General features: G+C 41.1%; 1 protein-coding gene across 11 annotated transcripts in view; it reads left to right on the forward strand.

Moving 5' to 3' along the window:
• The window catches only part of GRIP1 (glutamate receptor interacting protein 1), a gene marked incomplete at its 5' end in the record, with an annotated part of 332803 nt that overhangs the window by 305498 nt on the left and 1300 nt on the right, over positions 1-26005 (forward strand). For 6 of the 11 annotated variants that reach the window (XM_082308369.1, XM_082308360.1, XM_082308365.1 and 3 more), the window contains 8 exons: positions 5411-5555; positions 6648-6803; positions 6960-7141; positions 10561-10714; positions 15402-15513; positions 15659-15703; positions 18157-18390; positions 25693-25839. In XM_082308369.1, coding sequence (XP_082164495.1) covers positions 5411-5555; positions 6648-6803; positions 6960-7141; positions 10561-10714; positions 15402-15513; positions 15659-15703; positions 18157-18390; positions 25693-25839 — 1175 coding nt within the window. The remainder of the gene's footprint in view (positions 1-5410; positions 5556-6647; positions 6804-6959; positions 7142-10560; positions 10715-15401; positions 15514-15658; positions 15704-18156; positions 18391-25692; positions 25840-26005) is intronic. The other 5 variants (XM_082308362.1, XM_082308367.1, XM_082308368.1 and 2 more) reach the window with 1 other exon arrangement.

Here is a 26005-nt window from a genome sequence, read left to right on the forward strand (position 1 = left end):
ATTTAAATTTTAGTGATATGTTTTTTCTAAACATGGCTGATTTATGCTAATGCTAATCAGAAAGTGTCACATTAAAAAGAATTTTAATGGTATGTAAAGTTTTGAATTTTCTCAGTGGCTATATTGCCTGCAGGAGCTGCACTGCAAAATGAGGTCTTCAATTTTCTGGAAAGGCAATTTCCCCTCAGGTGCAGCCATATAAGGGTTGATCTTTCTCTTATCAACGTATTGAGATTTTCTCTTCTTCTAAGATAGGAATCATGGTTAGCAAAGCATGGATCCGTAGGCCTCAGTTCTCCAGCAGAGTGGTGAAGTGCATGCTTTATCCGTAAACTTACAAACTTGACTTCAGTATGACTGTTCACATGCTTAAAGGTGAGTAGTACTTTACACACTGTGCTGGATGGCTGATGGAGGAGCCACGTCTGATCAGCCCAGTGGAAGTAATGGAGCTGTTATAATTTTGCACAGCTGCATCTGTTAATATTCCTGGATCTTCCCTATTATGGATTCCATAAGAGCAGAATTTTGACCTGGAGATAATAAAGCGAGTTCTGTTGTGCATTCTAGTGGCAAAGGAAGTTAGACAATTATAACTACCATTCCTGCTGGGATTTATATTAGGCATTACACAAAAGCATGAACTGTAGATTTACTTGTCTTAAGCTCTATACAATCTCACAGCAAAAAGGCACGGCCTGCCGCACTTTATTATTTAAAATCAAGTGCAACTGTTGAAATGGTGTTTAGAATTGCACTAGAATGCTCCTTTCATTTAATTGCTTTTGAAAGCAAAGAGAAAGTGTCTTCTCAGTATGATCAGTACAAAGCAAAGACAGGTGCATTTAGCACCTTGCGCAAATTGGCTTTCAGAAGTAAATTTTGATCCAGCAAAGTGAAGGCCACTGCTCAGCAGGATGTTGTGGTTAGGTCCCCACAGGTGGTGAGGTAGGATTTGCTACACATAGTTGGTCCATCTTAGACAGAGGCTGGCCAAACTGTCTATGGGCTGTACATCCAAAGGGACACCTGACAGACAGTTGCTTTGCAAAACTGAGCAAACCAGGTATGTTATGAAGAGCAAACCACGACTACACTTGGCAGAAGATTGACAGGAAAAATGCCTGTAGAAGGAAGTTTGTGTTTTCTTCTGTGCAAGAGGGGGTCTGTCTTTTAAGTGTTCATGGCACCTAGGATCCCTCCTTCACCTTCTTCCCCTCATTTGGAAGACTCCCTCTCATTAATAACCCTGCAGAGAAATTACCAACAGACCATAGAAGAGGGGCATGAGTTAGAGCCATGTAGAAGTAGTAGTAACTTCTCCCACACTTTTAAAGACTTGTGGGTTTGTCCTCTGTGTGCTGCCTCCATCACACTCCTCTTCACCTTGTGGACTTAATCTTTTTCTAGGACAGCTTCCACTTCCGTTGAAATTGGTACACAGTTTCTGCTGCTGTCACTGAAATGTGGATTTCAGTCTCCACCCGTCTTTGCTCTCTTAGGTATTGCATGCCATGGTAGCTGGTACAGATTTTAGTCTGAGTGGGATTCTTATTCCATGGTTTTCTTTTACACATTCACATTGCTTATTTTACAGTGACATCACATATCTATATCAAGATTCTCACACAACTACCGTGTCTTATCCAGACATGATTGGTGTAACTGAACAGATTCAAATGTAAATGGACAGCTGCTCGGAGACCTACTGAACAGAATTCTCTATACAGGTGGTTCTTGTGACAGTTGACTAAGTGTCAAAGTGTAATTGAAAGTATTTATAGCAGATTTCAGGTACTTCGAAATCTAAAATGAATGAGTGTGTCCTGAAATGCTAAAGAAAAAATATTTAAAAAAACAGCGGCAAAACAGTAGCAAAGGTGTGTCAAAAAGTGTACCTCAATTTAAATAAATTTTTGTTTATTTGCCATTAGTTTATTTACGAAAGTCTCTTTTCTCACAAAGGGAAGAAATGTGCTCCTCAAACTCAACAGAAAAAAAATCCGCAAGAAAAGAAAAGCCTGATGCTAATAGATGAGTAGGCATGGAGCACTCCAAAACAATTTCTAAATCACAGAATGAGATTAAGATTTAAACTTTTTTAAATTTCTCGTGGCATGCTTTTTTGAGGAGGGGAAGGCAGGGAGCAGGGGTTCTTCCTCCCTGGGTTCTCATTCCCTCGCTGTCTTTCAAACTCTCTTTATTTTTTTTTAAGTATTTTTAGCTTCTAGCTCTTCTTTCTGCCTTCTGTTTTTCCTTCCTCTGCTGTCTCTCCAACTCCTCCCTTCTCCAGAGAGCTGTATGTGTCTCAGAGCTGTGTTCCTCAGAGCCAACCGTGCAGGTGAGGCCAGCAGCAGGGTAGTACGGGTCGTGTTCCCCCAGACCGTGCTCTTCTTTGCCCTTTCGTCTGTATGGCTCAGACGTTACTCTGAAGAGCAAGGGACTAGTGGGCAGAGCAGAGGTGCTGCAGCACAGAGGGTCTGCTTTCATTAAATGCGGTTTCCAAGAACTATCCACAATTGCATCACAAGAAAAGAAAGAAGGAAAATCTCAAAAACATGAGACCCGAAAACATAGTAGTTTGATTATATTTCCTCCCCAGATGGAAGTATGTTTTCAGCAGTTTTTCTCTTTTCTTTTTTTTTCCTGCCAGCTTCCCAAACTGAGGACAGTTTTATCTCCTGATTAACCTAATGGCTACCACCCTTTTTTGGATATCAGAGTTCTTTACTTTCATGGCAAAACTGGCCTTCATTGTGAATTCGGGCCACATGCATGCCATGTTCTTGGCTAGCTCACACTGCTGCTGCCTGGAGAGAGCACTGAAGAGTGTAGCGGTTTGACATTTGTTGCGTTCTGCCATTAATTTTCTTAACTAGGGCTAACCAGAACACAGACATAATGGACCAGTCTCCAGTCATTCACTAAGATCTATAAACTTCCAACTCTCATGTGGCAGGGCTGCTGTATGATTAATAACGTATTCACTTACCGTTGATAGCAGAGAGGCATCAGTATTGTGTCGACCCTTAGGAAATACTGGCTATTGCATTTTGAATTAGCTTGGTGGATTACTTCTCATCCTTCATTTGAAGTCTTGTACCGTGTCAGTGCCACACCTGTGTAAATGTTACCAGCATTAGATCCCAGAGGATTTGTCGTCGTTCCATAAATGCTCTAGCAAGCAAGCAAGAGCTGCCACTCTTCTGCTGTGCAGCGGCAGCTTACGTGCTAGCCCACTGTATGCCGGCCAGAGGCTTCCAGTGGGGTCTTGGGAGTTGGGTGCTTCTGGAAAGAGCAAGTCAGATATAAAGCACAGTTGATGTGAACTGAGCCAAAACACTGATGATAACGCCCCAAGTAGGAATACAAGGCCAACACTAGGCATGAAAATCCCAGTATTCTTTGCTGAATAAACACCACTAATTCTTCTCTCCTTTGATTCTATACTTGTACTACTTTCTTTATGTGGATAGCAAGGGGGAAATAGGGGGGAGTTGGGGTGGAGGGAGGCCAAAGGGTTAAATTTTCTGCAAATTGGGAAGGAACAAAGTAGCTCCAAAGATATTAGTGTTCCTCCAGCTCTGCTTAAGTACCATGTTCAGCATTAGAAGAAAGCAACTCTTTGAACCTTTGCTAGGGATGAAGGGATCTTTTTTCCTTTTAAAGTTTTTCTATCTACAGGAACAGAAATGGGAACATTTGAATTTTCTAACTTGTCTCAGGTTACTTCTAGTAACATTTACGGAATGTGCATCCTAGACATTTTCCACACTCGGTGAGCCGTTCAAAATGTCATTACCCACAGATCTAGGAAAAGTTGCCCGCCAGGCCAGACATCCTGGCTGAATACCAATATCATAAGATGGGCAAGGGAGCATTTATTATTTTGATCTGAGGAGAAATCTGGCATTTTAAATTTTAAAATATCCCTTCACATCTGAAAGATACTACAGTTGATTGCTCTCCTGCTGTGGTATCTTTTTGATAATATGTAAAAAACATGCACTGTATAAGGAGTATACAGGAGCCTTTCTTGTTGCTGCAACGCCTGTTGGGTATTGTTTGAGGAAAATACATTGTATTTAAGCTTACCCAGTGATGAATTCTTCTCCATTTCTGAGGATTGTTTGGTGACACTAAAATTTCAAAATAATGCAAATGACTTCATGCAATATAATGAAATCAAATCTAATGGAGTTATTATTCAACTTAGTTGATGATTCAGAATTCAGAAGCTATTTTTGATTCTGTTAGAAAAGCTTAAAACTTGTCCATCAAAACACGGGATATATTTCAGGTACTCTTAGTAAGACAGCTGCTCATCTTATCATGACTTTTGACTTTTCCCACAATTCTTGTAAGGAAGTTTGGTTTTAAAGCTTTTGAATTACCTTTTATTCTAAATACCTTCCATTCAGTTCAAGAAACAGATGAGTACCAGTATTTATACAATAGTAGTAACTTGTCTTTTCTCTAATAGTGTGCCCTTGCGGCAAAGGCGGCCAACAGCTGCATCAGGCAGGGCACTGCCAGCAGGTCGAGGGGGGTGATCCTTCCCCTCTGCTCAGCACTGGTGAGGCCACACCTGGAGTGCTGGGTCCCGTCCTGGGCTCCCCAATATCAGAGAGACATGGACATAGTGGAGCAGGTCCAGCGAAGGGCCACAAAGATGATGAAGGGGCGAGAGCATCTCTCCTATGAGGAAGGGCTGAGAGAGCTGGGACCATTCAGCCTGGAGAAGAGAAGGCTCAGGGGGGATCTTATCAATGTATATAAATATCTGAAGGGGGGATGTAGAGCAGATGGAGTCAGGCTCCCATCAGTGGTGCCCAGTGCCAGGACAAGAGGCAATGGACACAAACTGAAACACAGGAGGTTCTTCCTGAACATCAGGAAACACTTCTTTACTGTGAGGATGACCGAGCACTGACACAGGTTGCCCTGAGCTGCTGTGGAGCCTCCATCCTTGGAGGTATTCAAAAGCCATTTGCACACAGTCCTGGGCAACCTGATCCTGGTAGCCTTGCTTGAGCAGGGGGGTTGGACCAGGTGACCTCCAGAGGTCCCTTCCAACCTCAACCATTCTGTGATTCTGTAACAAAATAGCCTGAAGTTGTATTTTAATAGGAAAGAAGATAGAAAGATTTTAAACAGAGTAATAATAAATAGAACAAAGGGAGTTTTTCTATTAACTGCAATGTAATCATGTTTTGGCAATAAAAAAGAAATTGCACAAGAGAGATTTTTTTCTTTTCAAAATAATACAGTAGAATATGATTAAGCAGCGTATCTGAAATGTAATCCTTTGAAAATGTTGTTTGGTTACCAGTCACTAGACTGAATGTGCTATTTTTTTCATTCCTTCTTTCATAAGAAACCAATTGCATCCCCTTGGCATTTATTGCAGATGAACAAGAGAGCTCTGGAGCAATTATTTATACTGTTGAGCTCAAGCGCTATGGTGGGCCTCTCGGAATTACAATCTCTGGTACTGAAGAGCCCTTTGATCCCATAATCATTTCCAGCCTTACAAAAGGAGGATTAGCTGAAAGGTAAATTGGAAAGCAAATTATTTTTAAGCGTTCTTTTTGTCAAAATGAAGATTTATTTTGTTTACCTGAACACGCTAATTTTCATGGTTTAACAATTTATTTTTTTATATAATTCTCCAAATCTGAGTTTATAATCTTTTTGCTGTTGTTTTTTGTTCATTGCCAAGTTCAGGAGCATGAGCAGTACCTTAACAGTATGTTCTTGCACATACTATACAAGACAGAGCAGAGCACTGTGGTCCTTATTATAAATCACCTAGGAAAGACTAGTCAATCAAACTGCTCAGTCACAGGAAGGTTTTAGCAGCCTTTTAAAAGCAATAGCCTTGTATAGTACAATAGGTAAGGAAAGCACTTCATGTGTCTAAGTTTATCTGAACTTACCGTATACTTATCTGCCACTTGTCGTATACACACACTGCATCTGTATGTGCACTTACATACACCATAGCAGGCATTATCCGAGGAGCAGAAATGCTCCTCATGGTAAGTGATGGATAGTGAATAATGAAAATGCTAAGGTTTTCTATCGCCTGTTATTTCTAAGATAGGTAGAGTCGTTGCAGTTGGTACCTTTGGTGGTGGTTTCAGGGAGAACTTAAAGCACACAAAACATGATACTGTGCACAGCCAGAGCAAACAGTGCATTTACACAAAGACAATTTATTTTCTTATCTTGATACGATCCATCCTGAAAGCCACACTGGTGAAATAGCTGGTTACTTGCTCAAACTGCCATTATCCGTTATGTTGTGAGACTTCTAGAAACCTGACTCGTTTCAGAACTTACTGAGCTGTCTGAGATTGCCCTTAAACAGGTGGGCTGCAAAGAATATCATCCATAGGTGATTAACTCAACTACCGCAGTAACATAGAAATCCACATCTCCATGCCTCAGCTCTGCTATTGTCACTACAACAAAGGTGACTTGCTTTAAGCGTCAAAACACAAAAGAAGTGCTCTGTAACACAGCTATAAAAGCAAAATGAAAGAAAGAAAAGGAGATGAGACTTTCATGCTCCAGATATGCAAAGAAATTGCCTTTGTTGCTTTTTATGCTCCTCAATGTTTTACTTCTCTCTCTTATTGTAGGACTGGGGCAATTCACATAGGAGACAGAATCCTAGCAATAAACAGTAGCAGTCTGAAAGGAAAACCTTTGAGTGAAGCCATTCATTTATTACAGATGGCAGGAGAAACTGTCACCTTGAAAATCAAGAAGCAGACAGATGGTGAGTCTGGCCAAGGGTCTTTAATGCGTGTGTTGTTACAGATTAACAAGCATTTAGGCCATCCCTGGAAAAAAGTCGTGTCAGTAGTAAAAAGCATATTCTTAGCACTGCAGTAAAGCAATGACTACCACCCTCTTTTTTTTTTATTTTTATAATCCTATTCAGCTACCAGTCCTAAGAAATTTTCTGTCCCTGTGGGTCACTTAAGCGAACTGAGTGATGCTGAAGATGAAACCTCTGCTGCACAGAAGTCTGGCAAACTTTCAGACATCTATTCCACTACAGTCCCAAGTGTTGACAGCGCAGTAGAGTCGTGGGATGGCTCTGGTATTGACACCAGCTTTGGAAATCAAGGTACTATCAAGAATGCAACTGACATTTAAAGTAGAAATTATTGCCTTCATGGTTGACCTTCCTTTGCCTTAAAGAGAACTTTATCTGTACCAACTTTAAACCTTGTACTTTGTAATGTGCCGGTGTCTCATTATGACCCCACACCTTGCCAGGCAGCATGATTTCTTACACTTGGCTGGCCTCAGATTCATTCTTTCATGACAGTGTGATGTGTTATGAAGCATTTATCAATACATTAACAGGTTTTTGTTAGCTTTACTGACATCTGAATAGCCCGGTCCATAGCTCATCCACAACTAAATGAGTTTTTCCTTCGAATACAGATCAATGCAAGGCAGAGAACACACTGAAGATGTTCATGAATTTGATGCCCATATGCAGTAATTTTTAACTGACAACAGATTTATTATAAACCGCTGAAGGGGGAACATTAGGCATTGCTTATGATTTGTAAATCTTCTGCTTCTTCCTCATTCCTGCAGCATTAACATCTAACTTTCAGCCCTCAAAAATAACCGTTGTATTCAAAGACATGATTTTCCTCAACACTACATTTTCTACTTCTGTTTGACTATTGTTTTATATAGGATTTTCAAATAATCTCATTTTAATTTGTAAGGCACATTTGTTTAGGTAGTGACGGATACAGACATCTTGTAATATTCTAGATAACAAGAAAAATAACTTCCACACAGCTTCAGTGTTTTATTTAACTCTCTTTAAAATGTTTATTTCAGAGTAAAGCAGGTATTCCCACTACGTGGCAGGTATTTGGACAGTTAGATCATTACCTCAAATAATTTTTTCTCGCTTGCTGTGGTTGCACGCATTCTTTCAATTTTATTTCTCTGTTTCTTTCTCTTGCTTCTCAGGAGCTCCCGGGCAGTTGTTTTGTACCCTCAAACAGAGAACTGAAACTGAGCTTTGCCCAACAGATTTCCCATGTAGACTGAAGTTCTGTGCTGATTACTTTCATTGCTATTCTCTAATCTTTCTACTCGATGATAACACTGGCAGTTTCTTCTGGAAAGCAGAACGTTTCCTTTGAAACCTGCTGAGCTACTTGAGATCAAGAAGTAGCTGATGTCACTACTAGTGGCCATTTTTTTCTGTTCCTTAATTTTTAAGTATTTCTTAGCCTTACTGCATATATTTGTCATCAACTTACTTTAAACAAGACAGTCTCAGTACATTCAATTGTAACTCCTGTATCCTACATTTTACTTTTAATTTACTGTTACTTATAACATTTTATTTAGTACTCAATGTACTGGGCTAAACCCTGCCGTATAATTTGTATTTCACTGGAGTTAGAGTTGGGATGAATTTGTCCCTTTTTCTATTTTTAACTGTTCTAGTCAGTTTATCAAAATAAATCATGTTAGATTTTCTCCTGATATTTTTAAGTTCTAAGGAGAAGTATTGCTGAAAAGGTGCCAAAATGATAGTTCTCATTTCCTAGGTAAATTGATGATATTTGGAGCAAATTGTTCCAACTGTGGAAAGGATTGAGGCCCAGACTGCTTTCCTAAGTCCTGATCATTCAAACGCCATGCCAAAACTAAACCAGTATCTCAAAACAGGGTTTTTTCTAACTCCCTTGAAAAAATCAGCCCAGACTCGGCTGGATACATGGCACTTCTGCTAAACAGCCTGAGTGTAATCAGATGTGCACCTCATCCCTTGCTGTGGTACTAATATGACCCACATTTCTATTAAAGTTCATTCTGTCTTGACCTGTCAAGTTGAGTTTGGCTTCTCTCCAAACCTTTCTTGGCATAAGCACAGGCTAAGCAAATCGAGGAGTTTGGGGAATGTTTCTGGAGCACCAGATAATGTTTTATCCGATTAGTTACTAATTTAATGCTGGTGAGCAGTCTTTTCTCTCCTTGAATTAATACCCCATTTTGTACCTTTGTCTAATGTGTCTGCCTTACTAATCTGGAGCCTTCCCCACACAGGAGTCACATTTTTACGACCAAAACCCTTCCTAGAATCTGGGAGTATGTTAATGTCTGCCAATTAGCTGGAAAATGCACACAACTCTGTAGTTACATGGGATTTGAGGGAGACAGGTCTAGACTAATTTATGGAAGCAAATTGCCCTCTTTAGAGAGGTGACAGCAGTGATATTTGTTAGTCATCAACAAAACAGAACTTCCTAATCCAATATGCACATCAGAAAACGCCAACTATAGAGCTAGAAGAGGAATATGTCAAGATGAAATATATATATAGCAGCTCTACTGTAATGGATTTTGCTTACCAGATCAGCATCAGCTTGTGACAAGTCGATCCATGTGTTCTTCTTGATACATCACTTGGAAGCCAGACTGTCTGGTTCCTACTTGGAATTCAAATTACACTTAATTCAGTTAAAGAAATATTATTGAACTAATACCAACATTGCTTGTATGATAAAAGCACCCAGAAATAAACTGTTCAGATATAAAGGCTGTCTGATACCACTTACGCAGCCTTGAGATATTTGGAAATGGCTGATAGGGAAATCACCTTTTGCAAGATGAGCTTTCCAAGGGTGTATATTGGTCCCGGGCATGTGCGCCCATCGTGAGACGGGCCTTTTCTCAGCTCTCGGAGACCTAGCAAAAAGCGGTAGCTCTGCTAAGCGCAAGCCCTGCTTCCACAAAGGGGCATGGTACAGAGATTGCCATGTTGGCCTTTGTGCAGGGCATAAAGTCCTTGCCTCAGCAGTCCCGAGACAGCCTCCCTCCTTCCTGTTCTGGCATTACTCTCATCACTTGAGAGCCTCTGCACTGTGCCAACTTTTGCATCTAGGTAGCCATTCTGCAGATTGGTAGTATTGTGCATAATTGACACTAATATGTCGCTAATTTTTGGCTACATTGCTTCCAAATTTGAGAAAGTTACCAGGAGGAAGAAAAAACTTTCTTGCTCGTCGTCTGAAAAGTCAAGTTGATGGGTTTTTTTTAATGCATCCTTGCAAACTCTTTTTTCAATAGGTCGGAAGCACAGTTTTCTTAATAGCTTAGGTTTAATTTTGGGCATGTCGCACATGACCACGTTAACACATATTTAACACATCCATAACACTCATGATTTACTTACTAGTATTCAATGTACGATGTCAAATTGGAAACTGATAAATTGTGAAGATGTCTAGAACTAAACATCAGAAGCAGCTGAGACATAAAACAGTAGGAGAACAGTGTTAGATATATTTAAGACTTTGCTTTCAATGGACTTTCACAGGAGAAACTCTAGAGCACACCTAATTCCAGGCATAATTTGTCATAAATAATCTGACTACTACTGGAAAAAAAAAAAGGTAGCCATCATGAGTCCACATCCAAGTTCTAGAGAACCCAGCTTCAGAGATGGGCTTTTCTGTCATTACAACATACACAGTGCCGTGAATATATCATTCGTCGTTCTAGGACACAGCTATCAGGCTTCAGGATACAACTTCAATGCCTACGAATGGAGGAGTCCTAAACAGACTAGTTTGTCCCCTCCAAGCAAACCACGAAACCACCCATTTCATGATACAGGGCTGAGTGATGATGAATGGGACCGACCTACAGCAAGCAGGTAAGTTCCCATACAAGTTTCTGTTTTCTGATTTGCAGCTGCAGCAGTGCCTCAAAAACAAACACTTACTGTCTGGAATGAAATTATGTTTTTCTAATGCAGCTGTAACAGCTCTTCCTTCAAATGTGAGATATAGTATTTATACTTTGTGAAACTTATTAGGGTAGATTAGCGACATTTATGGAAGATTATGATGCCAAAACCGAGACATATATTTATTGAGTTACTTCAGACAAAAAAACCCACAGCATTTATCTCTTAACAATAAACAAACAAAAAAATTAGGGCATACCCCTGGGTGAGCTTCAGAAAAAACCTGCTCTGTTTTGCACTCCACAAAAATCAACCTACAAATAAAGTGGCTAAAGACAACTGGTATGTTAATCTTTTGTCTTCCATGAAAATTCTTCATTTTGGTTTGGGCGAAGAAGGAGAAATTAGTCGTTTTCCATAAACGCTTGAGACATCTGCAGTGATTCAGTAGGAGAACAAAGTGATCCAGGTAGAAGTGTGTCGTCCAAAGCTATGGTAGTTTGTCATGCATTCACTCCTCCTCTTCTGAGAAGTAAATCTCCTTTTCAATGAATTTCTCTGCAGGCAAAAGAACTTCCTGAGGGAAAAATGCTTAGCTGACAATGCTTGGAGATAGTGAAAGACCCAAAAGTCTCTTATTCCCTATTCTAAGGACGATCCGGCAGTGGAACCACTGCAGAGACTTGGGTAATTCCTGCCAAAGAACAGTTTTTCCTCAGACAAGGGAAGACAGACATCACAGTTAGAAGGATTCTGTGCTCTTTGTACCCATCCTCAGGACTTGAAGACACGCACGTCCTTCAATAGAAATACAGTTTCTTGATGTAGTAGCACAATGAGCCTGAAATCCCAGTCTGAGAAATTCAGGTTTAGTACTAAAGAAAACCTTTCTGGTTCCTGTATAAACATACTGGAGAAGTAAATCTATAAGGTCCAGTCTCTTACCTTTGAAATGCAAATCAAGGCAAGGCTTAGATGCCAATGCTGCTTTTCAGAATCTGAATGACAAATCATAGAATCATAGAATGTCCTGAGTTGGAAGGGACCCACAAGGATCATCGAGTCCAACTCCTGTCCCTGCATAGGACAACCCTAAAAATCACACCATATGTCTGAGGGCGTTGTCCAAATGCTTCTTGAATATTATCAGGCTTGACGCCATGACTGCCTCCCGGGGGGGGAGCCTGTTCCAGTGCTCCACCACCCTCTGGGAGAAGAACTTTTTCCTAATGTCCAACCGAAACCTCCCCTGGCATATCTTCCTGCCATTCCCTCGGGTCCTATCGTTGGTCGCCAGGGAGAAGAGATCAGCGCCTGCCCCTCCTCTTCCCCTCATGAGGAAGCTGTAGAATCCTCTGATACAAGGGATTACCCAGTGGAGACAAGTCTGGCAAGATGACAGCTAAGATCTGGGCAAGGCTGAACTCTCAGTCCGTATCCAGCTCCTTTGGTCCCTACTTGTCAGAAGCATACTAAAAGTTTTCATAGGCTAGTAGTGGGCAATATTTATTAAAGGAAATGACCATAGTTTTATTCATACCTCCCATTCTTGATAAATTAGTATCTTTAATTTACTAGCAGCACCTTTATCCACAGTTAAAGCCCATCTTTTGTTTCTCAGATGAGATGCAGCCATAGATCCCAGAACACCTACTGTTCTGCAGTTACATAAGTAATAGACTGAAAAAGTTGATGAGCAGTGAACTGGGAAGCTGGATTGTAAAATACAGAATCTTCTAAATGAAAAGCATGTATTCTACTACTATTTTAAAGCACTGTTCAACAGCAAGTATGCACAATAAAGAATCTTGTTCTTCTTGTCAATGTGACTTACACCTGAGAGATATGGCACAAATTAAAATAATGATTATTTTAACCCTGTATCTGTAAAATGGATTATGCCACACCCGATGGTGTTCTTATACCAAGTGCTGGAGTACTGGAGAAGGGCATGTCTGTTCTTCCAGCCTGTTAGAGAGATCCCCAGAAAACCACCTCTTCTCTGCCTCTAGCTAAGCATCTTATCTTCTTCTCTAACACTAAAAAGTAATTTTTTCTTACCTTTATTTTGTGTAGCACAGCTTCCAAGAATATGTGGCAACAGAAGGAGACGGAGACATTGGGAGAGAATCAAGAAAACCATTTAAAGCAAACTTCTGTAGAAAGATCGGGGGGAGAAAGCATCAGGAGCATGAAGAAAGAGAGCAAGATGTGGAAAGTTGCCTCTGGCGGGCAAAGGAAAGGTGGGGGACAGCTGGAAGAGTGGAATACTTCCAGGTAGGAGAACAAAGAGTGCGCAGGAGTGAGATCCAGCTGGGCTGGGGCAGGGAGGGGGGGAACAGTTGAAATGAGAAAAAGGAGAAAAACAAAGTAAAAGCAGAACACACGTCATTAACATGCTGTTGAGTGACAATGAAATTTCAGTTGGCAAGCAAATGAAACTAGAGAGCTTAAACCGTTCTGTAGCCTGGTGTCTACCTGTCGCTGGCAGGTAGTTACAGTTCCTGCTCCAGGGAAAATTTTTTGCACATCAAAACAATACTTACAGGAATGAGTCTGCCAGATCCTAGAGCATCCTATCACCTCCTGAATTTTAAAAAAAAAAAAAATCTTTTGTCTTTCATATGGCAATAAGAACCAAATTATAGGCACCTGTGTCTTCATATCTGTCCCACTACCTCTCCTTCAGCATTTTTATGTATCTAAATTTCTGATGGCTCTTTGAATAAGCATCAGAAAACCAAATATATTCATTATAGGTCAAACAATACTTCACATGACATAAAATCAAACTATCAGGTTTCATAGAAAAAAGCTATCTAGACAAGAAATTTTTTTGGTACCTCTTTTTTTTTTTTCTGGTGCAGTAGCTCAGCTACAAATCAGTTCATTCACGTGGCTGTAATGGAGATGCAAAAGTTGAGCATTTCACAGAGCAGGAGACAAGACTCAGAGAAAAGGCAAAAGAGGAGGTGAGGGCAGAAAAAGGAATTGCTTCAGCTAAAAACAGGTCCAGAAGTATAGGCATCATGATTTCAGATTTCACAGAAGCTGGAGAAGGAATGGACCCCCGGTTCTAGGAAATCCAGTCTTTGCTGTCGCAGACAATTGCCTCAAATAATCCTGTTCATTAACTCAAGTTCCATTTTATATTATAGTATTAGTATGCAATATAAAGAAAGGTATTGTAATGGATAAATTAGTCCGTGTTCAGCATTGGCTCTTAAAACAACTACTTAGGTTTTTTGAAAGAGCTAATTTCAGAAGTCAAGGATCTTTCTAAAATCATGTTTTAAATACTTTCTTATCTTGCCTGGGAGGAATTGCAGCTGTGATCTGAGTAGGTATTGTCACCATTGCTGTATCTATTGCAATATCTTAGAAGAGACCCTGATGCTAGATGGAGAATCATTGCAATAAGAGATTGAAATGGCTGAGCATTGTCTGCTTGACTGATTATAACTGTAAGAAAGCATCTCTGAGGCAGAGTATCATGTGTGTGAAGCATTTGAGCTGTCATCTGTTGTGCTGGGCAATTCTCCTATTTAAAAGCTATCCTGTTAACAGTGTTACATTCACGCTATTCTCAGTAATTCATTGTCAAGCAAGGCCTCAGATGCTTCCATAATAGTGTTTGCTCTGTTTATGTGCTGTTAAGCACCACTAGCTGCAGTCCATGGGCAGCTGCTCCAAAGTAACAGCTGCCGCCAAAAGGGTGAATTCTCATTCATTCCTACCTCGTCCTTGCCCTGTGCCTTTCGCATAACCAGCCCCCTCCCGTACAGCAGCTCTGACGCTTGTGTGAACCTTCATTGAGCTGATTCCCCTTGCTAAGACAGCAAAAAACCCCTGCTTCCTCCCCACACACACACATGCACTGTAATGGTGCTGCTTTGGGCTGTGTTGCTGCAGTCCACAGGTGGCATTTTTTATCAGACCGCTTTTGCTGGGCAACTTTCCTAAGCATCACTGTCACCAACATCTTGCTCCAGAGTGTCAGTAATTAGGCTTGGGTGCGTTTATAAACCACCAGAGACCTAAGTCTCCGTGCAAGACAGTTGCATCCCTGAAAGTTTCTCTGTGTTTGTGTATGAAATGAGTGGAGCAGTTTATATGATGGCAGTCATGTGGGCTTAAACTGATAATGATAAATGCAGCTTAGGCTGAAGGAATCAGGTAAAAAGCACCACCATCCCTCTTTTGCAAAATGCTGTGTGCAAAAGTGAGGGCTCTTTTCATATTCCCTGGGAGAAGTCTGTGAGGTTGAAATGTTTTATTGCAAATATTTGCTACACAGAGCAGCTCTGCACACAGCCACTGGTTGATTCATTAATTTTCATAGGGAGGTTCCAGTTTCAATCCAGTAAAAATGCGCATTGAATTGTTCTTGGAATCCATTTATCTCCTTACCGAGTAACTCGCTGCTCAGATCCTGCCAGCTGCTAGCGACTGCCAGGTTATGAGAAGACTTGTCTGTCATGTGCTCTGCATGTTCATCCAGCCTCTCCTGATCAGCGACTCTTCCCCACCCTCCTGCCTACCTACCGTAACGTTCTGTCATTCAAGTTGCAATCTGTGGCAAGGCACGTGTGTAAAATATATTTTTCGAGGGAAAAAAAGTCCACATTTTTTTAACCTCTCATTGTAAATCTAGCTTCGCAGGTACCCATGATAACACCGAGGCTGACCAGGAGGAAAATTTCTGGTCTCAGGCTCTGGAGGATTTAGAGACCTGTGGCCAGTCAGGAATTCTGAGGGAACTAGAGGTAGAACAATCTTAACCTTTCTTTCCAATTATAGAGAAATATAATGGTTTTGGTTTGGTTTACATTCATTTTATTTCCTCCTTCTTTTCTTTTAAGTTGCACTAATCACACCAATTCATTTAAAAGCTTTAACCCCTCTCCACAGGACAAGGCTGACAGGCGTCTGTGTTTGAGAAACATGACTCTCTTGGTACCTACCCTTTACCTTTATATTTTTGCTTGTGCAGCTGCCTCCCCCTCCCCTAACCAGAGCTGTTTTCTTTTGTACAATGCAACCCAAATTCTATAAACATGTTCACCCCAGAGCTTTTGACTTGCAGCTTCTGCTGTGCATAACCATTGATGCTGTCTGCACAGGCAGCAAATGGCGCAGAACTTCTTAAGTGGGCATAACCTTCCTGCAGCAATGCATCCCATTCTCTGACAGACGCTTTATGCAGCTTTTCTTAGCATGTCGTAGGTTGTCTTTTAAACTGAAACTTAATCTGATTAAGATGAACATAAAAGAAAATCAGCTTTTCAAAATGTTTACCTATAATCTGACCACTCGGCAAAAAAAAGCTGCCAATGTGAGAAATGTTTGTTATAAGGCAATTTCTTCACTAGGTAACAAATTTTCGCATTTCATCCTGAAGTTAATTGCAAATCTAATCCTGCTTCTTGTTAGATTGTGAGGGGGGTAGAGGGGGAAGGGAACAGAGACAGAGTAACTTTGAGTCTTTATTTTTCTAATCACCTTTTCTCTTAAGTTGTCTAATCAGAACAATTAAGCTTATACTGCCACTTAAAGCTGCAGAATGAAAGGTCCTAAAATATTTTCTTTTATGTTCTTTTAAATTCCTGGAGCTGCAAAACTGGCAGAATCTCATTTTCATTTTTATGTTATAGAAAGTCCTTTAGCAGCCAGGAGGAATGTGAATGGCATAACTGGGTGGAAGTTTTTCAGTTCAGATTAATTTACTTCCTCAGATTTATGGCTTTTGTGTTGCATGTATGGGTAGCAAAATGTGATTCTCATGTATTTGTTATTGCAAACCAGAGAAATGTAGGAGAAAATGTTATACTGGTTTAATTCCATAGTTAGATATGGTTCAGTACGTCAGGCTTCTCTTACAATTTTCAATATTCAGAGCACAATAAAAGGATATGGAAATAGATAATTCCGGAATGGAAATAGATCATTCATGCTGACCAGAATTCAGTTACTTCAACACGCTGAATTTTCCTCAGCCTTTCACAGAAGTGAAATTCGGAACTGTAGACGCTGTATCATTTATAGCATCGCCTCGTTGCACAACCCACAGCTCTGAAAAGAAAGCAAGACTCACTCAGTACGACAGGATGCTAAGAATGGCGATGCCTCTATTTTATGAAGTGCCATTGCATAGTCTAAGGACTCCTTATCGTGTTTCATTTCAAGGTCTTCAGCCAAAGAGCAAAGACAACTGTTGTTTGCCAAGTCCTCTGGATGCTTTTGCTCCGTTAGGGAGTAATACCAGTCATTACTGAGCACAAAAGAGACTGCTAAGGCTACAATGTGTTATCTCGTAGTGAAAGTAGTGCTGGAGCTGGGAGAAAGAAGAGTGACAGACATGCTCACCAGAGTCGGAAGCAAACTTTTTTTTGCCTGTTTTCCCCTTATTTTTTCCCCCTTCATTTTGACTTCTCGTTTTCAAGCAGGCTGCCTGCATCCTGTCCCAGTCAGAGTTAAGGTTATGGCCTTTTAATTTCCCTTTTCACTTGTCCGTTGGCACCAGGGAGAAAAAATAGGAGATTCAGCGTACCCTGTCCCAGCAGTGGCACCTCTGTGTGGTGCCTGTGCCTCCTGTTCCCCAGAGCAGAAAAGTCTTTCGCAAGGGAGGAGGCTCCTTGTAGCGCACAGGTGCTTTTCATGTCGGGCCGTTCCACCCAGTGGATGAGACGACTGCCGTCGTCTTCTTTCAAAATCTCACCCTTCGTGTATTCTTGCATCTAACATAAAAGGCTAGCTCTTACCGAGATTAAAAGCAGCAGCAAGACAGGGGCTCGTTTCTCTGAAGTATTAGTGCTAAGCTAAGGCAGTTACCCTTGCAATATGCATGTTATGCAAAGTTTCTTTCCGGGCAGTGAGCTTGCCTGCACTGAGCTTTCCCCGGCCTGGGATGGTGTCCGGGCACGCTCCCTGCCGGTGCTGACTCTAGAGCTGCCTACATACTCTGCTGACTCACATTTTTTTACCTTGCACACACAGTCTGAATTGTAAATGCCTTCCTATAGCTCCGATTCCAACAAATGTAATTGTGCCGCAACTTAAATATCATTTTATTTGCATGTAAAATATTTTTTTAAATAAGTGATTATACTACACTTCAGTCTGCCAGGGGACTAGCTTACAAGCATAGCCATTCTAGTGCTCAGTATTTTAGTTTGAAATGCCATCTGAAAACTTTTGCCCATAGGGTTTTGTTCTTGTTGTTGTGTTTTGTTGTGGTCCTTTATTTTATAGTGACTTGCAAGCAGATTGAACATCTATCCTCTTGCCTTTTGCTGTGCCCTGAGTGATTGTGTTTTAACAAATAGAGACGTTTTTCCTACTGCTATGAATTAACCACTTACTTAACCCACATCCTGTGTTAAAAATTAACCTGTTCATTAATGCTCTAGGCCACAATTATGTCAGGAAGTACAATGAGTTTGAATCATGAAAACCCACAGCCTCGTAGCCAGCTGGGAAGACAAGCCAGCTTCCAGGAAAGAAGTACTGTAAGGCCACATTACAGTCAAGCTACTCGTAGCAACACATTGCCATCAGATGCGGGGAGAAAGTCCATGGTTCTGAGAAAAATTAAGCAAGAAATGAAAGAAATCATGTCACCAACTCCTGTGGAGTTACACAAGGTCTGTAATTTTCTTCTGACAGCTTTGAAATAATATATTCAGCATAGGGAATCTAATTATATGGCAATACAGTAAGCACTTTTTATAATGACTCCACAGATGTAATTTGGGGGCCATGCATATTAGTTCTTACAAACACATTAATGATATATCCTTGTGGGGGAAACAAACAAATAAGATGCATCCTTGTCTACTATTTCCTTTTACAACAAATCCTCAAAAGGGACTGCGGTTTTGCAAGGAGGATCCACTGGTAATTTGAATTGACAATACCAATAACTCATCTCTGCAAAATGTGTTCATTAAGAAAGCAAAGTTTAATTTCTAGAAAATACATTTCTTTAGGAAATTACTCAGGAGGGTTTGGGGCTCCCATTGGTCCTTTTTCAAATTAACACTCATTTTGAATCAAATACATGAGACTCGATGTACATAATATAGAATGTTATTTCAAATTGGATATTGCTTCTCTTCATAATTCCTTTGCTCTAAAAAGGGTAATTAATCTTCGGTCTATGCAACTTTTCCCTGCTCAAGACTGTTGAAATCACCTGGTGATATGAAAGTGGCTCTGCACCCCAAGGAATTACTGGATAGAGTATCTTCAGATATGCGGAGCAAACACCCTACCAGCTTAGGTCTCAAGTCCAGTGAGGCAATAACAGCAACCAGTTTCCAAAACTCTGGGGGACATTCTAATGCTGTTCTACTTGAAGGGAATGAGCCTCCCATCTCCTGCACCCGTCATCCTCTTAAAGGTCTGAGATCTTCCCAGAGAGGAGGCAGAAGCATGGAGACATTTCATTAAGACATCACATGTTGTCGTTCTCAAGAGAGCTGGTTTGGTTTCTAGCCCCTGCAGGTGTGACTGAGTTTAGTTTGTAGTTCGTTCAGCTGAGTTCAGTGAGGTAAGGACTCACTGAGTATGGGCTAAATGAATGTTTGTAGAAGGTCGGAGAGAGTGGATCTTATACATGGCAAAAGAACCCATTGCCAATGTAAACAATCAGTAGGATGTGTTGTGATAGTTTTAAGCTATTCATATTTCCAGCTTGATGTGAAGTGATTAATGGAGTCAGTTACTGTGCTCAGTCTTCCTGAGTGGCGAGTAAATGTGAGATAGGAAACAAAACTACACCAGCAAGCATTTCATGGTGTGCTCACATTCAGCAAAGGCACAGTTTTCTCCTATGGATTATAAAACCAGCCTTTCATGATTGATAAAACAAATCCTTTCCTGGAAAGGAGTCGTCAGATTTCTATTAATGAGTTGGTATTCTGTGATAGCTGGTAGCTCTTAGAGTCCTGGGCAGTAAAAAATACCCTGTCCTTGAGCTTTCTCTCTCTTCAGTTGTCTATTTTTTAAGATTGCTGTGACCTTCCGTTTTAGTAATTTCCAGGTTTTGTTCAGACAATATACCCACTTTTCCACTGTCTGCTGAAGTGATGTTGAGTTTGCTTATACTGTCTATTCTGTCATCCAGAAAAGAGTAATTTCCTTTCTAAAAATCTAAAAGTCGAACGTGCACCAAGGATTTTCCAAATCCTTACAGTCGTTTAAGAAAAATAGAAACCAGTGACTGGATCCTACGGTCCGATTCACCAAAGTGGGCTTGTACCCCTGTGGTCACACATGCAGGTTAACCCAAGCATCATGGGCTCCTTTTGTATTCATGCGCATGTTAGCAAGTTCTTATTTTTTAGTTTTCTTACTGGTTCTTGTGTAGCAACGTGCCTGTTACTTTCTCTCTCCTCCTTCATTTTTGTATTAGACCTCTAGTTTAACACTAATAACCTGTTCAGTTGCTGTTTCTCATGGACAGCTTGTCCAGTGGTAGTTTTCCAGAAGAGCTGTAATGCCACAGGAATGACTTCACTTCATTGGCAGAGAAATGCCTTGATTTAAGTATTTTTCTTAACAGGTCTTACTGGCAAATGTGCTCTGCCCTCTGCAGGCAAATGTCTTAATCAGCTGGGCTACTGATGGGACAACCAGTGAAATAAGCACTGTTTTGGAAAACTGTGATGGTATAAACAGTGTTTGAAATACAAGCTAAGATGTAGCTTGCCTGAGACTTACCTCAGCAAGGTGTTCAAGCGTGTACTTGACTGCATGCTGCCGAGCTTTCCCAGTTTCTTCAGCAGGACAGCTCAGGTGCCTCTTTACTGCCTGGGTGCGATGAGTCTGCATGCCTCTTGAGTCAGGGCCTACGTGCCCTGGAAATCAGAGTTCGTACCTTAAGTCTGATTGCAGAAAATGGGCCGTCTAAGGTCGATGTTCCACTGGTTTTTCATAAACTGATTGTGAGAGAGCAAGAATATATGATTCTGCCAAAGAAAAAGCTACACATAAAAATGAAATGCATCAATAGGCAGTCCAACTGTATAGGGTAGGAGAGAATAAGGCTGGATAAAAACTGCTCATACTACAAACACAAACAAGTAAGTCTAACGGAACAGCGTGGTGAGCAGATGACATCGTTACTAGCCTGTCCTTCTCAGATAGACACCTGTCAGAAGGGTCCCACAGCCCTGAGGATTATTTTGCTGAACGCTGCAAACTTTGCAGCAAGTTAACCTGAATTCTTCACTGCTCTTTCTTACTTCACTGCATTACGTTCACCGAACGCGTACTTGACCTGTCTTTGTCCTGAGGAAGCTACGATTGAGATAAGTGTCGTACAAATCTCTTCAAACATCGGTTTAATAAGTAACATTTAATTTAACTGGCTAGCATATTGCTATATCAGTACCCAAATTTAATTAATGCCTTTAATTGATTTTATCTACCTAGGTAAGCATATAGATTAATATTTTTCTAAAAATCATAGCAGACCATTTTTTAAAAGTTTCATAGAGCACACATTCCTCTGAGAGCAAAAATATGCACTAGACATCAGATAATTTTTCAATATTATTATTACAAGTAGTCATTAACTTAAAATTACAGTCGGTTAAAATACCTCACTAGCTGATCTGTGCAAGATGTATGAATTTAAATTAAGCATTTTCCCATAGATTTGAGAGTGAGGAGAGGCATAGAAACAGACTCAAAACTTGTAAGCCTCTGTTTAAAATGCGTAACTATTTAATTGCTTATGAAATATGAATTAAATTTCCATTTCAGCTTTCTTTTTCCCTTAGGCTCCTGATGTAAATTTAAAAATCTAACAAATTGCCCATAATGGAGATTTTGCTGTTGAGATCAAACCTTCCAAACAGTTGTGATCAGAAGTACAGATAAAACAGCGTGATTTAGGTGTTGCATGAATTGCCTGCAATCTCATACCCTTCAGACAGGGCTGCGCTACTGGCAAGTGAAGATGAGAAACCTGTGTGGTAAGGCTTTGCCCATACCCGTTACTAAATAAAAATCTGGGTCTTTCAGAGAGCAGGGTTTTTACTCCGAGATTCCCTTTTAAGAATATATGCTGCCCTAAAAAGAAGCAGCCCCAAAATTACAACCTATGATACAAAAGAAAATACTCTGCAGATGACTTGCACCTAAAAAAGTGACAGCTGTCAAACATGCAACAAAGTTAAAGTGCGACCTCATCCCTTAAGTGAATGAGTTTCTTTAATTTCCAAGCTCCTGTTGAATAAATCAAAAGTCAAGAGAAGATAGCCATAAGGAAAACAGGTTTTTAAAATCTTTTATGATCTGAAGAACCAGCGAAATGAGAAAATATTTTTATACATAAAAGTTCTGATTGCAGGGTAGTGAGTAATTCCCTTCCAGAGGGCTCAGTCCCTATAAATCAGCCCAACCTGAACAACTAGGGGGGCAGTAAAAGACTCTGGGTGATCACGCTCAAGTTCTGCTTCTCTCTGTGCCCCACTCTTGCAGTACTTCCCACTGTCCTGCAAACGCCATTTCTCACCTCCACAGCAAAACCCCTCTTTCGTGTCCCTTGTCATTTGCAATGCTCCGGTTTTTGACTCACAAGCTGGGCATGAAGTAGCACGTGGATTCCCCAGGCATCCTTAGAGACAAGACACAAGATAAGGTGAGCTAATGTGGAATGGCACCTCCTTAGATCTGTAGAACAGAATTTGTATGTATTTTGTTTACTAATAGACCACTTTTACTAAAAATAGGAAAAAAGCAACACTGTCCTAGACCATACGAATGGGACCACCATCTGTAGTACACACAGAATATTCTCCGCTCTAGCTTGGCTTTGATAAGGTCTTGACTGTAATAGTGTGTCCAGTTTGGGGTCTGAAAATTAAAGAAGGATGTTAACCTACTGAACAGAGTCCAGAGAAAAACAATCCTTGTTTCACATCGCTGCAGAGAAGGAGAGAATAAAGTGATCTTGTTCTCTGTGGATAGCAGCAGGCTTAACTCTCAGCAAGGGTGATATAGTTGAGACCTAAGGAAAACATCTGAAGCACTGGAAGGGATTACTTTAGTAGACTGTGGAGTCTCCATCACTGGAGCTTTTAAAAAGCAGGACAGATAAATGTCTCTCAGAAACGTGTTAGCTGCCGTTGATCCTGCCTTAGGGCAAGAATACAGTCTAGATGACTTCAGAGAGTCGCCCATTTCATGGTTTTGTAGCTCATCTGAGGTTGGATCCAGCTCCACTCAACTCCAGTGCCTGAAGGAAAAGGAAGGGGAAAAGAAAAAGTGGAAAGGGGCAGTTTCTTTTAAAAATTGTTCCATCTGTGCTAGGACAGTGCATAGTATCTTAAGTAAGTCTTCTCCTCTTAGGCCCTGTATCACATGTTTACATTTAATTTGCAAGGCTTCTTAAAGAAGCGGTTAACATGAAGCACTCCTGTCCTTTGTGACGGTGTGGAAAGAAAGTTACCTCATTTAAGGAGAATTTGTGTCTTGGTCAAGTGCTAATTATTTTTCATTCTTGCCAGGAAATGCACATAAATCTGCCAATAAAATATATCTCCCTTCTTTATTAATGTTTTTAGTCTTGTAGAATGATAGTCTTAACAGCACTGTCGTAGCAGCTTCAAGCATACTTCAGATCAAAGCCATGTTAGACAAGCTGCCATATCACAAACAAAAGCCTCTGTTGATAAGAAACTATCAGAATTTTCCCAGAGTCCTGCCGGTACGGCAGCTGTTGATACAAATTAAAGTCATTTTCTTCACCGAAAGGGTAGTTGGGCACTGGACAGCCTGTTCCACCAGGGAAGTGGTTGAGTCTCCATCCCTGGAGGTATTTAAAAGACGTGTAGACGTGGTGCTCGAGGACATGGTTTAGCGGTGGACTTGGCAGTGCTAGGTTAACAGTTGGACTCGATGATCTTAAGGGTCTTTTCCAACCTTAACGATTCTGAGAGTCTATGATGAATTATTTTGAATTTGCAGATAGGTTTTTCAGATGGAGGAAGTATGACAGGTTCAGCAAGAAGTTACTTTGGGGGAAGATGGGAGAAAAGAAGGCAAAGACCTTCAACACAGCAGCTGCCGGGAAGTTTAAAGTGACAGCTCATACCCAAAAACGTCACTGGAAAGGAGAAAGCCTTCAGCTTAGTTAATGGGACTTCAGGTGTGGCTTTCTGCTTTGCTGTGCTGTACAGAGGGAGAAAAACAAGGGAAGAGGAGGAGCTGCTGTAAAGCGAGGGACAGATACTGCGGGGGGTATTTGTGCTTCCCACGGCATGAGACAGAGGTGTTTTCACAGCAGCCCAGCCATGCACCGACCACGTCGACAGATAAAACGGTGCTGGTGCTGCAGCAGCTGGCGTTTTATCTCACTTCTCTCAACTGTTGCCCAGCTCAGCTACCAAACTTACCAGTGAGTCTGTTTTCATGCTGGTGTGAAGCACTGTTGATACACCACTAAAGCCAAGTAAATTCAAGAAAACCGCAGGGAGCAGGAAAAAAACCCCACAGCCAAGTGTCTGTGCTCTTTGTTGATCTGACCAAATCCTTCACTCCTGTTTTGAGACAACCTTGTCCGTTCTTGCTTACCTTTTCACAATGGCAGCTCAGGCGGGATCTCAGCAGCTTTCTGAAGGCAGCACCAGCCAGCGCTGTGCCTTGGCATTCTTCTGTGAAATACTGACCGAGTCCTCAGCAGCTCGATCTGAATTCAGTCTTGGCCCTGCCTTGAGCAGGAGATTGGGCTAGAGACTCCCCAGGGTCCCCTCCAGTTCGAATGAGTCTGTGACTCAGAAACACCAGAAACTCTCAGTGGCCGGCACAGACCAGGATGCAGCACATGGAGCATTGCTGATACCCAGCCGTTATAAAATTCCAGAGCGCTCTTAATGTTGTCGTTTTATCAGCCAAGGTACGTTGTGAATCAGTATTTTGAACCCCAAGAGAAAAGAACTATAGCAGCAACAGCCCAGTTTGGACTGTGTGACTGTATCTGCACGCACATTTTGTGCCAGCGTCAGCGTGTCAGTCCGATGTCCCACCACTGACGCACACAATTGACTTGCATAGATCTGCACTCCTCATGTGAGAGAGAAGCAAGGAAAAAAAAAAAAACAACTCACAGAAATTAAAAAAACCCTAAGGATACCACATACCTACAAAAAAGTCTGAATCCTTTTCTGTCAGATATCTGAGTTCACAGAACTATGTGCGAGGACTTGTTCTCTGAAAACCCTTCTCCTAACAGTTTTATTAACTTCTATTTCCTGCTTTTGAATGACCGTCTCTTGGCTATGTGACTGTCAGAACGCTGCCTGCAAGCTCTTTCTGAAGGAGCCTTATTCATATTCTCTTAAAAGATTGCATTGTAACTCTCATACTGAGCACTTTTGAGATTAGGGCTTACAGGGTGGACCACTGCCTGGCCAAAACCAGGCTGGCTAGGGCTTACCGTGCCGGCGGCATTGGTGCCCTATAGAAGCTTTGGAAGACACGACACCCATTGATTGATTGGTTGAGGCCAGGTCTTCATCCCTGAAGCAAAACTAAACTTAACGGGATGACCAATTGGATGCTGGTACTCAGATCCTGGCAACTAGAGAACAGGGTAGAAAAAAAACCTAAGACTCAAAAAAATGACACCACAAAAGGTGGGCTAAAACCCACAAATTTCCAGCTGAGAAGCAGAAATGAAAAGGGCTGCTTCTTACTGGAGAATAAGGAGGCTTCTGAGAATATTGATATAATGTCAAAATGGGACAACTCTCATATAATACTGTAAGTACTGCGTAGTAGGTAAGTGAGCTCTCTACTGTAAAAAAAAAAAAAAAAAAACAACCAACAAAACCCAAAACACGCTAGGAAGAAAGCCTGCCTAGTGCTTGTAGAAATGTGGGCAAACTTTTTTTTTTTCTTCTTTTCCTTCTCATCATGTCAAATCACGTCCACAGGTAACTTTGTACAAGGACTCTGATGGAGAAGACTTCGGGTTCAGTGTCTCAGATGGTTTATTGGAAAAAGGAGTTTACGTTAAAAATATTCGACCAGCTGGCCCTGGCGACCTGGGAGGTTTAAAACCATACGACAGACTTTTACAGGTAATGTTTCTGGCACCACGCAGGTTTAGCGTGAAGGGACAGGACACGCAGATGACTTTGTAAAAAGATTTGTGACCACGCTGCAGGGCGTTTGGGTACCTGTGTACACAGACCCGACTGCAGAATTGCATGAAGTGTTTACACCACTTGTTTGGAACAACTTATT

This window comes from Platalea leucorodia, assembly GCF_965183815.1.
Source record: "Platalea leucorodia genome assembly, chromosome: 4".
Classification (NCBI taxonomy): Eukaryota; Metazoa; Chordata; class Aves; order Pelecaniformes; family Threskiornithidae; genus Platalea; species Platalea leucorodia.